The sequence below is a fragment of the Megalops cyprinoides genome, chromosome 24 (genome assembly GCF_013368585.1).
Source record: "Megalops cyprinoides isolate fMegCyp1 chromosome 24, fMegCyp1.pri, whole genome shotgun sequence".
In the NCBI taxonomy this organism is placed as follows: Eukaryota; Metazoa; Chordata; class Actinopteri; order Elopiformes; family Megalopidae; genus Megalops; species Megalops cyprinoides.
Window position 1 is genome coordinate 21,187,883 of NC_050606.1, and position 14,403 is coordinate 21,202,285.

The 14,403-nt window shown below is 45.9% G+C and overlaps 1 protein-coding gene across 2 annotated transcripts in view; it reads left to right on the forward strand.

Annotated features, from left to right (window-relative positions):
- The window catches only part of LOC118771115 (microtubule cross-linking factor 1-like), a 56,474-nt gene that overhangs the window by 2,348 nt on the left and 39,723 nt on the right, over window positions 1–14,403 (forward strand). For both annotated transcript variants that reach the window (XM_036518996.1, XM_036518995.1), the window contains exons 2-3: window positions 3,467–3,691; window positions 4,276–4,434. In XM_036518996.1, the coding sequence (XP_036374889.1) occupies window positions 3,467–3,691; window positions 4,276–4,434 (384 nt within the window). The remainder of the gene's footprint in view (window positions 1–3,466; window positions 3,692–4,275; window positions 4,435–14,403) is intronic.

Here is a 14,403-nt window from a genome sequence, read left to right on the forward strand (position 1 = left end):
GCTGCATTTGTGATCACTGACTGGCTCGTGAGTTTTTTGCTCATGTAGCCATGGTAATACAGCACACACTCTAAGAGAGGATCCAACAGGCACACTGCCAAGAGATCATTAGCCCACTGCGTGTAGTAGCCCTAGACACACAGGGGAACTAAGCAAGTTCTTATGGTGGTGGCTAGGAGGTCACTTCACTGGCTATACAGTAACCATACATGTAGTTCCTGGCACAGTCCAGTACAACAAAAGTACAAAGGCCTTGTCCTGAGTCCTGACTCGAAATACAATGTGAAGTTTAACTCTATTCATGTGCACATTGGGTTGATTTATTTATTTTTTATAACATTGCCTCTGACTTTTAGCATAACTTGGATTTTGTCTAGGTTTAGCTGGCCCATCAGAGGTTAATGTTATGGAAGCATTCATGACATGAGGCAGCCAAGCAGGTTGCATTAACATAAATCTGTATCTTCTGCACAGCAGATCACCCCGGAGCCACGCTTGTGTATAATCACTCAAGAATGTCAAAGATAGACTGGCACATCAGAGAAATACCTCACATCAATGGGATAACATGACATATTTTGTAGTTCATATTTTGAATAAGAATATCTCAGCTGGATCCCACTGCAGGCTTTTAAAAACTGTGCACTATTAATAGAGGTTGTACACACTCTGATTGTGTCCCAGATCGCTCCCTATCCCCTATATAGTGCACTACCTAGCATCCCCTAGTAGGGAATAGGAAGTAGGGAATGAGTGTGACTCGGATACAGGCCCTCTCTTTTTCAGTGAATGGCATGGAGTCACCATGTCATCTCTGCATGTTTTGTGTGGTTACCTTTGGACAGTATGATTCACTGCAATACAAAACAGTAATCAAATCTCAACACAGTCATATACACATTTTACTAAATTTGCATTTTACAATTGTACATTTCTCATTTCTGACACCACTCCTTTTCGGTGGCTGCTCTGCTCAAAACCGTGTATTGAATGACAAATGAATATAGAACACTTGTTTAAATGGATGACTCAACAGTTGGGACAAAGCATCAACACAAAGCATCTTAACGCCAGACTGAATAGAGGCTTGACTTTGCACGTCTGAGCAAAAAAATGTTTGATAGAAGCAACAGGAGCTCTGAAAAAAGACAGTCAAGAGACCAGCTGTTTGCCACACAGAGCTGTTGTGATACAAAGACACAGAAAAGAAAATCTGTTTTGATCAGTCCTTCATCCTCTCTTCTGGTGACTGATTACTACACAGCCACAGTGCTTATGAATGAGCTGATGCTGATGTTTCTGTTTCAGAGGAGTGTTTAACGGTTATTTGTGATACAGTAGCGCATCTGAGCTACCCTATGCTGGCTCACCCTGATTAGTTGAGTATTGGGTATCAGCAGAAACGGGATTGCTGTGCTCTTAGGATATTTCCCTTGATAGGGAACACTAGAGTCCACTCTCCATCTGTTAGTACCAGCATTAAAACGATCAGTGTTCAACAGTATCCAGAGGACACATGGAGGCACCAACAGGGCTTAGAGAGGAGCAGGCCTGTCAGTCTGTCTGCCAATCAGAGTGCCCGCATGGCATCACAAACACAGGTGGTACAGACAGTGGCGGTTCTAGCTTGTATGGCGCCCTGGACGGACCCCCCCTTCAGTCCCCCCCTTCAACAAAAAAAAAGTGCCATTCTGCACTGATTTTTATTCAGACATTTGGAACAACACAAATAAATAATCACAAAAGATACAAAATATCAGCATAATATAGACGACTTTTAAGTTGGCATACAGCATTGGAAATTCCCCTTACTGACCTAGTCAATACAATCAAAGAAAACCTTTATGATGTCACCTCAATGAGAGTTAACCAAATCAGTAATGTGCTAGTTAGGTTGTAATCATTTTGCTGCAGGCTACACACATTATCATGATGAAACTGTGAAATTATATCCAATGTTATGTAAGCTAGCTGGACAGAAAACGGAATATTGTCACCCTATGTATAATAGCATACCAAGCAACATAGCAACATAGGCTAACAAACATAAGTGTTATACTAGCCTATTTCATTACATGCATAATATTATACTCATAAAGACATGACATAGCTGCATAACTTTATCTTTTGCACGTTTCTCCTCCTCTTCTTTCCTCTTTTTCCTAAAATGGGCACCTGATGGCTTAGACCTTTTCTCATCCATTTGTGTTGATTTGGCACTTGAGCATCAATACATTATCCATCCCCAACACTGTCAACCAAGAGTCAAGACTAAACCAATTCACCTTGGTGGTGTGCAGACTGGTTTTATATTATTCTTAATGATTTCGCACAAACCAGAAAAAAATGCAACAATATGTCTGTGAAACTGTATATTTACAGTATTATGAATATTATGAATTGTGGTTTATTTGGTAGCATTTCGTAGTGTGACTGATTTCACTAATTGCATTAGTACTGTACAAAGTTAGAGGTGCGCTATTTGATAGATTCCCCCACTCCCCCTGCCTCAGGCTTCCAGTGGGGAGACCTGAGGTCAACCTACCCCCGCCCGCCCCCCTTCCCCTCTTGTACATCTGAGTGGGAGACCTTCCCAGGCAGTAGCCTGCCTAGCTCACAAACTAGAGTTAGGATACCTACTCCGACAAGGTTAATTGACCCACACGGTGACATGACACTGTGACGTGCAAATGAGCGACAGAAAACCAATCGCGCAAATGTCAGCATTCCAAATTTTTTTGTGCAAGCGCCCCGTGCTGCCCCCAGCAAGATGCCGCTCTGGGCAGCTGTTATTTGTTTCACTATCTGGAGCAACTTTGATGAAACATTGATGAAACAGTCATAGAGAAAGGAAATTTATGCATGATGCCATTAACAACACACCACTTTGAAGTGGCATGTATTGTAATAAAGAGCTTGTTTTGCACATCTTTGGCAAACTCTACTGCAGTATGCTGAAGCACAGTAACAGGGCTTGTAACAGAAAGGTTGCTGGTTCAGTTCTCTGCTGGGACACAGTTTTTGTACCCTTGGGCAACTTACTTAATCCCTAATTGCCTCAGTAAATATCCAGCTGTATAAATGGATAACATGTAAGAATTGTAACCTGTGTGAGTTGCTCTACATTAAAACATCTGTTAGGTTACAGTAATGTAAAAGTACACCTGTGAGGTTCACGCCCAACCTCGCCCAAGTGTTTGTGTGTATGAGTGAGAGAGAACTTGGTTAAATCACATTTTTGTGTATTTTCCTTTTATGTGGCAAGTTATTTACTGAAGTAATTCAGGTTCATTACCTGAATGGCACAACAGCAGTATACAGTCAAGTGTCTGAACATGCAGTCAGCCCAATTCCCATGCACTGCTGTCATCGTTCTGCCAGTACGTGTGAGGCTGTTAGAGGAAAAATGGACATTGTGGTGTGAAATTTGGGCCAGACTGGGACTGAGGATGTTCCTCCTGGACAGGACGAGGTGGACGAGCTGCGGGCGGAGATGGAGGAGGTGCGGGACAGCTACCTGGAGGAGGAGGTGTACCAGGTGCAGGAACTGCGGCGCGAGCTGGACCGGGCCAATAAGAACTGCCGCATCCTGCAGTACCGTCTGCGCAAGGCCGAGCAGCGGAGCCTGCGGGTGGCCCAAACGGGCCGGGTCGACGGGGAGCTTCTCAGAAGCCTGCAGCAGGACCTGAAGGTCAGTATACATGCGTGTGTGTGTGTGCACACACACGCATGTTTAATGTATATGATTAGGCAGGTGAGGCTTGTTAAACAATGACTTGTTTAGACAGACAATTACAAACTGACAAGTAACAATGAAACAACTAACTGGTTTGATGTGAAATGAGCTCAATTACTGACAAGGCCGAAAAACTGACAGACAAGATCCTGTTAGCAAACATTTAACAAATTGGCAAATATTCAACAGTTTTTGGGGGACAGGTGAAGGGGTTCTCCTTCACAGTATGTGTGCCTATGTGTGCAAGTTTGTGCGTGTGTGAGTGTGTGTGTGAGTGTGAGTGTGTGTTCGCATGTACCCTACCAGTAAAAAGCCATGTTCATGCAGGGTTGCTGCTTTTGTGTATCCCATTATTGGTGCCTTTTCCCTGCCTATTTTTAAAATGAAAGACCTGCTGTTACTTCCTGGGGGTATGTGAGTCAGTTTGTGAGTAAGGGAGAGGCTCCTCCTGTTGATAAGTGAGCTAAATCGCAGCCTGAAGGTGAACGTGTGTGTGTGTGTGTGTGTGTGTGTGTGTGTGTGTGTGCGCACAAACACAGGTGGCCAAAGACGTCTCTGTACGCCTGCACAACGAGCTGGAGAGTGTGGAGGACAAGCGGTCGCGGGCCGAGGACGAGAATGAGCTGCTCCGTCAGAAGATCATCGAGGTGGAGATCTCGAAACAGGCCCTGCACAACGAGCTGGAAAGAGCCAAGGAGGTGAGTGAGTCTGAGACCTCACCTGGGGACTACCTGGCCACGGCATCACCTGGGCAGGTGCTGGAACAGGTATACCTGCTCACCTGGCATCACCTGGGCAGGTGCTGGAGCGGGTATACCTGATCAAAAGTATCACTTGGGCCGCACCTGGAATGTGTGCACCTGGTCACTGGGATCACATGGGGGCTGCTGCTGGAGCGGGTATACCTGATCACCCAGCATCACCTGGCCATGTGTTGTTTATGTCTTTGCTGTACTCCACCTGTATTCACTGCCTCACTTATATACGATCTACCACTGCTTTTACTGCAGTCTGTTATCAGCAAAGTGTGACAGTTCTATGTTCTAGTTGGGGAAGAACATGTTGAGGATATTGATGTTTGGTTTTGATAAGGCAGGAACTGTATGGATGTTTGAAGAATCTGGAGCAGTATTGTATTCAGTATGTCATGCTCGTGAATAACAGCACTCACTTTTGTTTCTTGTTAAGGTGTTTAGTCAGTCTAAGAAAATCCCATGTAAGCTGTCCCATGTATGGCTTTCCCAGAACACGGCCGCAATATTCTGAGATTCCCACAGCATTGTGGTTACGTTGCAGTTATGTAACCTGTTGCTCGGGTTGTGGTGTGCTGTGTGTGATGGCAGCTGGCAGTCCCAGGCTGTAAGGAGATGACGGGGAGCTCCGTCAGATTAATCTAATGAGATGTGACAGGGCGGCAGGTAGCATAGGTAGCCTGCCTCCACAGAAGTAGGTCAAAGAGGTGCGCGGAGCCTTGATTGCAGGATCACTGGGAGACTTGGGCCTCAGAATAGGACAGAAGCCAAAAAACAGGTCCTTTAGTGTGAATGCAGTGTTAACATCCATAGCGCTAAGTTCCCAAATGTGCACATTCCAAGTTCTTAACTGTTACTGTTTACTTGTCTGTGATTCTGGTTTGCATTCTGCCTTTGCGGTAGTGGTTTCCATTCCTCATTTGCAGTCCTTGTTTGCGGTCCTCATTTGTGTTCCTTGTTTGCGGTCATGGTTTTTACAAAAAGAAAGCGTCCTGCCATCAGCTCTCTTCGATGTGTCTTGGACACTGCCTTCTCTGCATGTAATGTTTGTCGAGAGTTTGTGTGGGGTGACCGTGTGGTCAAACCGTGGCATTGTGAGCGGTGAATTATAAGCTGTCAGAACTCTGTGGTTGTGTGTCAGGTTTGGCAGGGCTCTGGACTGCCACAGCCTGCCAAATCAGGGCTGCCCGTGCCAACGCTTAAACACCATCTTGCTGTAAAAGCTCAGGCCATTGTTCCACACCGTTGAGGCTTTGTGACCCAAATAAGGTCCAAGCCAGTAAACAAGAGGACCGTGTCTTTTTGACGCTGTTGACCTTTTAAAGTCTTGAGTTATCGCAGGTTTTGGGTGCCGTGGAAGGGAGAGTGCTTTATTTTTTGTGTGGTCACTGAACACACCTCTGTTGCTACAGCAGTCTTTCCTGCTCTGTGGAAATCCAATAAGCCAGACCTACTCAGATCTGTTGAACTGCAGAAACAGATTGGGTTGCATTACATATTTTGAAATGATCATGATTTTCCACAGTTATGCACATATGCTTTACGCACAAAAAGTGTATTGTCTAATCTATAAGCTATATACCTATAATATCCAAGTGTTTTTTTTCCTTGTGAAATTTATCATCTGAATTCCAGAAATTAGTAGTAAAATGACTCTTTCTCATAGTTCAGACTGAGCTAGTATTAAAGTATTACAGAAGACAGATTGGGTTTAAGACCAGGAAGAGAGAGGTTAGTGCCAGGGCTCTGAGAATGGGGGGTAGCCTGGAGTTCTCCAGATTCACAGTGAGGTTGGGAGCTGACACCATCTTTGCCTTCATTGCATGGGTCAGAGCAGGTGTTAAGAAGACGTTTTGTCTCCAGCATGTTTTTAATGTCACAATGAGACACCATGGGTGGCTGGAATTTGCAGTGTTTGGGAGCCGGTCTGAAGTAATAGATTGTTTTCTTCTTAATTGATTTAAGCTGGCTGGAACTGCTAACACTGGCACGGGTGTAATGGGAATAATGTAGCCATTCAGCAGCCAGTAGTGAGGACTTATTTACAGTCGTCTGACTCCAGAGACACCCTGGGCTGTGCTGAATCTGCAATGGCCTAGTAAGTAAATAAATCAGGTGGGTGGAAGCCAGCTCCACCCGACCCCCCCCCCCCCCCCCCCACCCAGTATCAATGGTTTGAAGGGGCTAAATGTGCTACTACACCGACTGAACCGATCACCAGTCTGTCTCAGGTCCATTATCCACAATCCATCTCTTTAATGCTAAATGTCTAGTAGAGAGGCTCTGGACCATAGGATTAATCAATCGAACCCCAAATTTCAGGGTTGACATTTGACAGAAGGACATTGAGCTGATGGAGTACTGTGCACAGAGCTGCACTTTAACTAAAAGCCAGTAGATACAATACTGGGAGCCAGTGAGAGCACACAGTGAGCATATACAACACATGTGAACGCTCGCCTCCCACTGTTGGGATGAGTTCCTGCTGAGGGATGCTGTAGACCTGGCCCCACACAGCCTTTTCTCTCTATTCACTCTCCATTCTCTCAGCTGCAGGTCTCACCTTTATGCCAAGACCAAGCTTTGGATTGGATCATAGGATATTTTTCTGTGTAGCTGTAAACTGTTTATTCTATTGGATTGGACAGTGAGGGGTGAAATGAATAATGCATGGCCATGGGCCGGAACTAAAACTGTCCAGAGTTTTCACTAGTCTCAGTGTCCAGCCTTTGTCCAGGTGGAGCTGTTTCCAGCCTTCCCCTAAGTAGAACTATACTCTGATGCTAATGTCAGTGTGTTGAAGTGGCAGAGATGTAGATGCTAGTCACAGTGCGTTGAGGATTACAGAGGCGTTGAGGCAAATCTCAATGCGTTGGGCCAGTCAGGCGTTGATGCCAGTCTCAGTTCACTTCTCAGTAGGTAGCAGTGGCATGATGCTGATTTCAGTGCACTTAGCTGGCAGAGGTGCTGATGTCTCAGTGCGTTTAGCTGAAAGCCACATTGGTGCCAGTCTCAGCGGTTTGAGCTGAAAGTGTTGATGCCAGCCTCAGTGTGTCAAACTGGCAGAAGCAATGACGCTAATCTCAGTGTGTTTAGCTGGCAGAGGTGTAGGAACCCAGCAGGATGACAGCAGCTAAGGGGCAGGACACAACCGGCCTGTTACGAAACCACTTGGCTCATCTCTGGGCTTGTTAGGAAAGAGGGGGACGAGAGGGAAAAGGACAGATTTATTTTCTGCCCAGCTGTGATATGGTGACAGCTGATAACTGCTTTATTAACAGTTGAAAAGCAGCAGTGGGGAGGCCCTGTTTTTATCTGGTTAGTTGGCAACGGTGTGACCATGACCCTCAGCCCAAACCACACACAAACGTTGGGGACGTGTTTACATTCAAAGACACACCATAGCACCCGGTCATAAGGCATTACAATCAGCTCATTTTTCACGTGAAGTCACAAGAACACACCTCAAATATTTCCAGTAGGGCACAATCCCTCCATATGGTTCAGACTGTGCTGAGACTCTGGGGACAGATGGAGAGAAAGATCAGTGACTTAAAGCAGGGCACGTCTAGCAAACGCGTTTGAGGCAGATGCTGTGGTTGGAGGTGTGCCTTTCTTAAGCATTTTGTCATCAAGAATCCCGATCAGCACCTACCTACAGCTCACACTGCCAGATCCTGTACTGTGTGTCAAAATCTGCAAGGCAAGATCATGCAAGGCAAGAGATTTTGAGATTTGATCAGTCAGCACATAGATGAAATGTTTGACGTCGATGTCACTGGTGTGATTTCTAGTGTTCTTAAGTAATCAGAGAGCCTTCCACAGCAGAAAAGTGGGTTTCTTATTTCCTCATTCTCTCTAATGCAAAGCTCTGGCTGGGTTGGGAACAATACCAGAACACAGTTCAGCACACTCCGTACTTGGTACACATAAAACATTTCATGTTCGAATTTATGACCATATTTCTCTTTTTCGGAGCATATTACCCCAGTCAGTAAATGGAGCATTGGTGGAGAAAAGACCCCTCTCTCTTGCAGTGCCCCCCCCCCAATCCAGACAAATGACAGGCGGTTCCCGGCTCCTCTCCTGCGAGCTCCTGGGGGAGAGCTGGGAATCTGATTGACCTAGTTAGCATCTTCTCTCGGCTGCGCAGACAGACAGAACGCGGCTGCGCGCAGCAGCTGCAGTGTTACCGCGGCAGCACACAGGAAGAGGTGCCTCGATGTAGCGGTACGCCGTCGCTTGGCGACACTGCTGCCGCGCTCGAGTGCCCTAGCAACCACATGCCTAAACGACTTTGTACTGATCTCAGCACACATACAAGCCTTAAAACCTGGACACCACTTCCAGGCCTGATCCTATTGCTTTATTGATCATACAGTATGTATCACTTAAACCTCCCTGTAAACCACCAGTGAGTGAACTCTGACTGACCATTGCTAAACTAAGGACTAACCAGAGGGGGGTGTTGGTAGCAGAGCAAGTTCGCCTTAACCCTAAACGTGAGAAATATGTTCCTGAACACTATTTACTCAGCATGTGAAAGTAAGAGTGCCAGACCGCTCGTTAATATGTGCTGTATGTGTGAAAATAGGATGGCTTTTCCTGCTACTCTGAGCTATTACCGTTGTGATGCATACACTTTTAAATGAGAGGAGCCCCCACGCTGCATAGCTAATCCCAGGGCTTCAGTTTAAGGTGAAAGAGCCATCCTGCCAGTGGAGTGGATTTGCGATTGGGAAGCATTTAATCTGATCTGGGGAGATTTCATGATATTTTTTGAGAAAGTATCAATGCAACACAACATTCACACTGGGGGCTTATGGCATCAACATCTCGCTAAGCCTGTTTAAGAGCACCTTGGGCTGTTCCGCATCGCTATCAGTGTTAGCCTCACATTTACATTGCTTAACACATTTATCTAACTGGAGCAGGAAATTAATTTCACCTACTTTTAAAAAAAAAAAACTACATAAATATTTGCAAATGAGCACAGATAAAGTGCTTAGACGGAAAAGACCCGAATTCAGATAGGGTTCACACACCAGTCTCTTTAGAGCATGGCTGGATCACGTTAAGAGGCTCTGAGGCAGCCACATGGCTGGAGCCGCCCGAGTCTGAGTCTTCCCAGACCATTACAGTGGGGATTCGCTGACATCCGAAGCTGCCGAGAAGCTAACATCCCTCATCAGAAAGCATAGCCATGAGCTTCTTCTGTCCGGTGGGCTCTGCAGGAAGTAGAATATGAGGAACACCATGCACAGCCGGACTGCACAGGGACACAGTGTGCTTTTCAGGGTACATCACATTACTTATTTATCATCAGGCACCTCTACCCAGGGCCACTGTTCATAGCTTACCATTTATATATTATATCCATTTGTGCAGGCAGATAATTGTGGAAGCAGTGCATTTGCTGAAGGGCACCATGTTCTGGTCACAGGTCCAGATCCACACAACTGCACAGCGGGGCAGACTCTCGCTGTCTGGAGTGTGAGTTCAGAGGGACACAGACACTATGCATGCTATGATGAGGCTGTGATTGAACAGCCAAAGCAGGAGCAGTGCTGTTTGAGAACAGGGCTCACAGGGTGAAAAAGTAGCATTCTTGGCCTGTATGCAGGACATAAATAATGTTCTAAACTCACAATGTAATGCTCCCTGTGGTTGCAGAAAATCCCACTGTAAATTAGGCCAAATTCCACAGCCAGTTTGTGAGGAAAAATGGCAGAATGCTTTTCTTGTGGTAAGTATAGACAGTAACCCTGCTTTGTTTGAGCTGAATGTGTACCCACACCACTATTACTTTAATTCCCAGGGCTCCATTGCTGTGACAACCTGCTGCTCCCAGGTAATCCCACTCTTGCCAGTTGCTTAGTATCTAAGCTGTAGTACTGAGCCACCTGAAGGACTTGTTGGACGGGGAAGGGGTGGGGTTGGGGGGGGGCTGGTTTGGGGGTGCTGGGCCATCTGCTGTTCCCGCCACAGCTTCCTGTCACATGACCTCACAGTTGTTTAAAGTGGCCCTCGGAGTGGTCGCATGAGCATATGCCATGTCACTTTGAACGTGCAAGTAGGCCACCATCTGGACACCCGGGAGCAGGCTGAGACGTGCGCAGCTGGCAGGTGGCAGGATGAGTGGCCAATCAGAGCACCGCTCTGGGGTCGTGCGAATGTGGCACGCACCGGTGTGTCCAGTCCAGTGATTCACCACTACTGCTCAGAGTATGCTGCAAGTAAACAGAGTAAGCTCGGGTGAGCAGTCTCCCAAAACATCTTGAGGGGGGAAATAAACACTCATTCAGTATTCATGCCGACCCTGGACCAAGAGGGCACGGCAGCAAGAGAAATGATGCTTCAAAGTGCAGCAGAGTTTGGGAACCAGCTTACGGAAGTTTTTCTCATTGTTCTCTCTGTAAGCTAGGTGTCTCCATATTTATTAGCCATCCACTAAGATGTGGTTTCGTTGATGCCATTTGGCCCCCAAACACTGCATTAGTCCAGCATTATCAAACACCAGAAATCCCATAAGGCATTGCGTCATTAAACCAAGAGCTGAAAGGCTAATTAGCCTGTGGTGGATGACACAGGCTTTTTTCCTTCCTGGGGGCCATTTGTCATGGCGCGTTTTGAAGCGCACACTGTGGACCCGGGGCTGACAGGCCCTCTGCGTTAACCAGCTGGGAGACGTCCCGCAAGGCAGTGCTGGGACACCACTCTGTATCCTCCCGGGAATATAAAATGGGCCTTTGTGTCTCTATCCTGTTTGTGTGGTGATGAGAATGTGTGTGACTGCAGAGACATACTGATGGCCAGGCCTAGAACAGCCACATTATGTACCTAAATATACTGTGTATAGGACATATGGTGTGTGAACAAATATATACATATCTATATAATATACATACACATACGCTTCCGGTCAAAAGCTTTAGAACACATACACTTTCCACTTTTATTGAAATTTAAGCAGTTCAAGTCCAGTGAATGACCTGAAATGCACCAAAAGGAATCGGTAAACTGCCAGAGGTTAAAAAAAGTTTAGGTTACCAAAAACTGAAAAATAACGTAAATTTCAGAGTTATAAAAAGGCCTTTTTCAGGGAACAAGTAATGGGTTAACAGCTTAGAACTTTTCTGCAGCAATGGAAGTAAATTAAGCCTTGAAAGTTGATGCAAATAATTCCTACAGGCGTCCCGACTTTTGTTGATTACTTACAAACCCTCTGTCTGTACAAAAGCAGTGTTAGAACAGACTGTGCCACTACACCCTCTGAAGCATTATTTGGACAATATTGCACTGCAGGAAGTAGTACACTGCTATCATAATGGCAAGAAAAAGGCAATTAACAAAGGAAGACAGACAGAACAACCCTTAAACCCTTAAAAGTGTAGGTCTTCCCTGTACAGAAATTGGGGGTGTTCTAAAACTTTTGACTGGTAGTGTATATAATAGTCTGCAGAGCTGATACATTATAATGTCAACTCACATTACATTACTTTACATTATATGCATGTAGTAGACATTGTTATCCAGAGCGAATTCCAGCACAAGAGAACAGAAGTCTATCCATTCAAGTTGTATTAGCAACAGTTCCAGACCATTTTAACAATACCCCCAACCACAACAGCATTCAGGCACCACCACAAACTTGTGTAAATATATGATGCGATGTATGTTGTGAACACTGTAAAAATAAACGCTGTCTGTGACAGTGACAATGCTTATGTATTGATATGTTTTACACTACCTCATAGTCGGGGACAATGCAGAAGTGTGGGCTCTCAGAGACAGGGCAGAAAAATCCCACAGCCCCACAGCACAGAGGGTGCAGAGAAGCAGCTAATGAGTGTGTGTGTGTGTGTGTGTGTGTGTGTGTGTGTATGTGTGTGTAAGGGGGGTGGGGGGGGGGGGGGTGGAGTGGAGAGAGAGCCCTGTCCCAGCACCGGTGCTTTCACAGCATGGCTGAAGAGGAGCAGGCAGACAGATGGTGCACAAGTTCTTTATTAGGCAGCAATAGGCGGCGTCTGGAATCGCACTTACATTTATACTGCGTCAGTGGCTTGTTGGCTTTCACCTGCTCTTGTGAAGACCCTGTTATAGGCCATGGGTTAGCACAGAGCAGAGGGTGCTGTTGTGGTTGGAGAAGTGGACTGGTTACTACAGGGTTGCGGGTTTGAATCTTGAGCTAGATGCCACTGCTGTGCCCTTGACCAAAGTGCATAACGTAAATTGTTTGCATACTGTAAATTGGCTTTATTTTCAATAACCTTGAAAAAAACATCTGTGTGGATGTGACTGGTCAAAAACAGCTGAAATTTAAATGTGCCATACATTTATTTAAATTGTAAAACAATAATGTGGTGCCGTGGCCTTCAGAGCAGATTCTGGTCTCTCCATCACTTGCATTTATTCGAGGACAGTTAGCTGTTTTCCTGGGGGTTATTAGCACCTTGGGTGCCTCTGTCCCGCTGTGCTTGTTGTTTGAGCGCACTCACTCCACCAGGCCATGTTATGATACTGATTACGCACCTGAGGGTGCAAGGACACCGGAGAGATTCCAGAAAGGGTCCACGCTGTTTCGAGCTTCCTCTTATGACAGCATATCGCAACAGTCTCCTGTAGCGGGGTGAGCTCCACCCCTGGCATTTGGTTGGACAGCATATGGACTGATGGGCAGACATGCAGAATGACTAAATGTAAATGTATGGGTTGTGTAGGGCAGTGTTGGAGAGAGGGAGCTGGTATGTCAGAATCCAGTCCTTTTGAAAAATAATTTTTTCTTCTCTGGAGTATTGCTTCCTGTGTCCATTGTGTGTGTGACACTGTGAGTGTGTCTTTGCTTTAGGGAGCGGATGTCGGTGGCCTGGTCCTGAGGTGTGATTTCCTGCAGGAGAAGGCATGGGAACATGAAACCCAGTGAAAATATCAAGATGCGCAAATGATCTGGCTCGGTTCACCAATTCGCAAAAGAGGTCAGAGCAAACAGCTTGATCTGTGAAGCCCTCCAGGAATGGAGTCTTAATTGAGACCCTCCAAGAAGTCAACACCAAAATTCTTCCGCAAATGTTTATGCGTCTGATTTATGAGCAGGTTCAGAGATATGTTGGTGCATGTTGGTTCTCTTGTTTTCCCATGTAAAGTTTTCCCAGGCGGAGAATTATTGACTCCCCGTCTCCGCTGTGGAGGTGTAACCCCCCACCCCACCTGACGCCCGCCCGTGCCGTTATAGATTCTGCTCATGGCCCTCAGCCCCTCTCCTCCTCATAGAACACGGGCCTTTGGAAAATGTTATGTCAGGCTCGGGGAACTGTGCAGGAAAATGAAGTTGACTCCGGAGCCATTGATTTCAGGGAGCTCAGAGAGAGTGCCAGTCAATTCAGGTGTGCTGTGTCCGTTCCAAGGCTGTGATTTCGCTACAGTGTACTCCCATGCACTGTAATGACAGCTCTGTGGAGGGTTGCAGCGCTCTTCAGTCCTTTGAGATGAAGAAAGGCAGAAAGGCATGCTGGGCTGACAGGAAGCCGAGGTCGGAGCATGCTGCCTTGCACTGCTGCTAGATTAGTACTGCTGTCGGTCATTAGCAGTACCTTGCCACAGAGGAATAACCTTACTAGAAGCCGCATCTGTGGCAGCATAAAGCTGGGTTTCTTCACAGACAGAGGAGTGCCCTCCATGTTAATTTTCACTGGAAGAAGTGCATTTAAAAAATAATAAGGACATATAACGTTTATAGTGAGTCAAATATATGCAGTATATTACAAAGGTATGTATTATTGGCAATTTCAAATGTAACTGCATGCACGTGCTGGAGAATATCTAAATCTAGCGTGAATTATGTGCTTTGTGAATAGAATTACCCTAGCTTCATGAGAGAATTTGTACATTTTTAAGAAATTACAAAATCTTCTCATA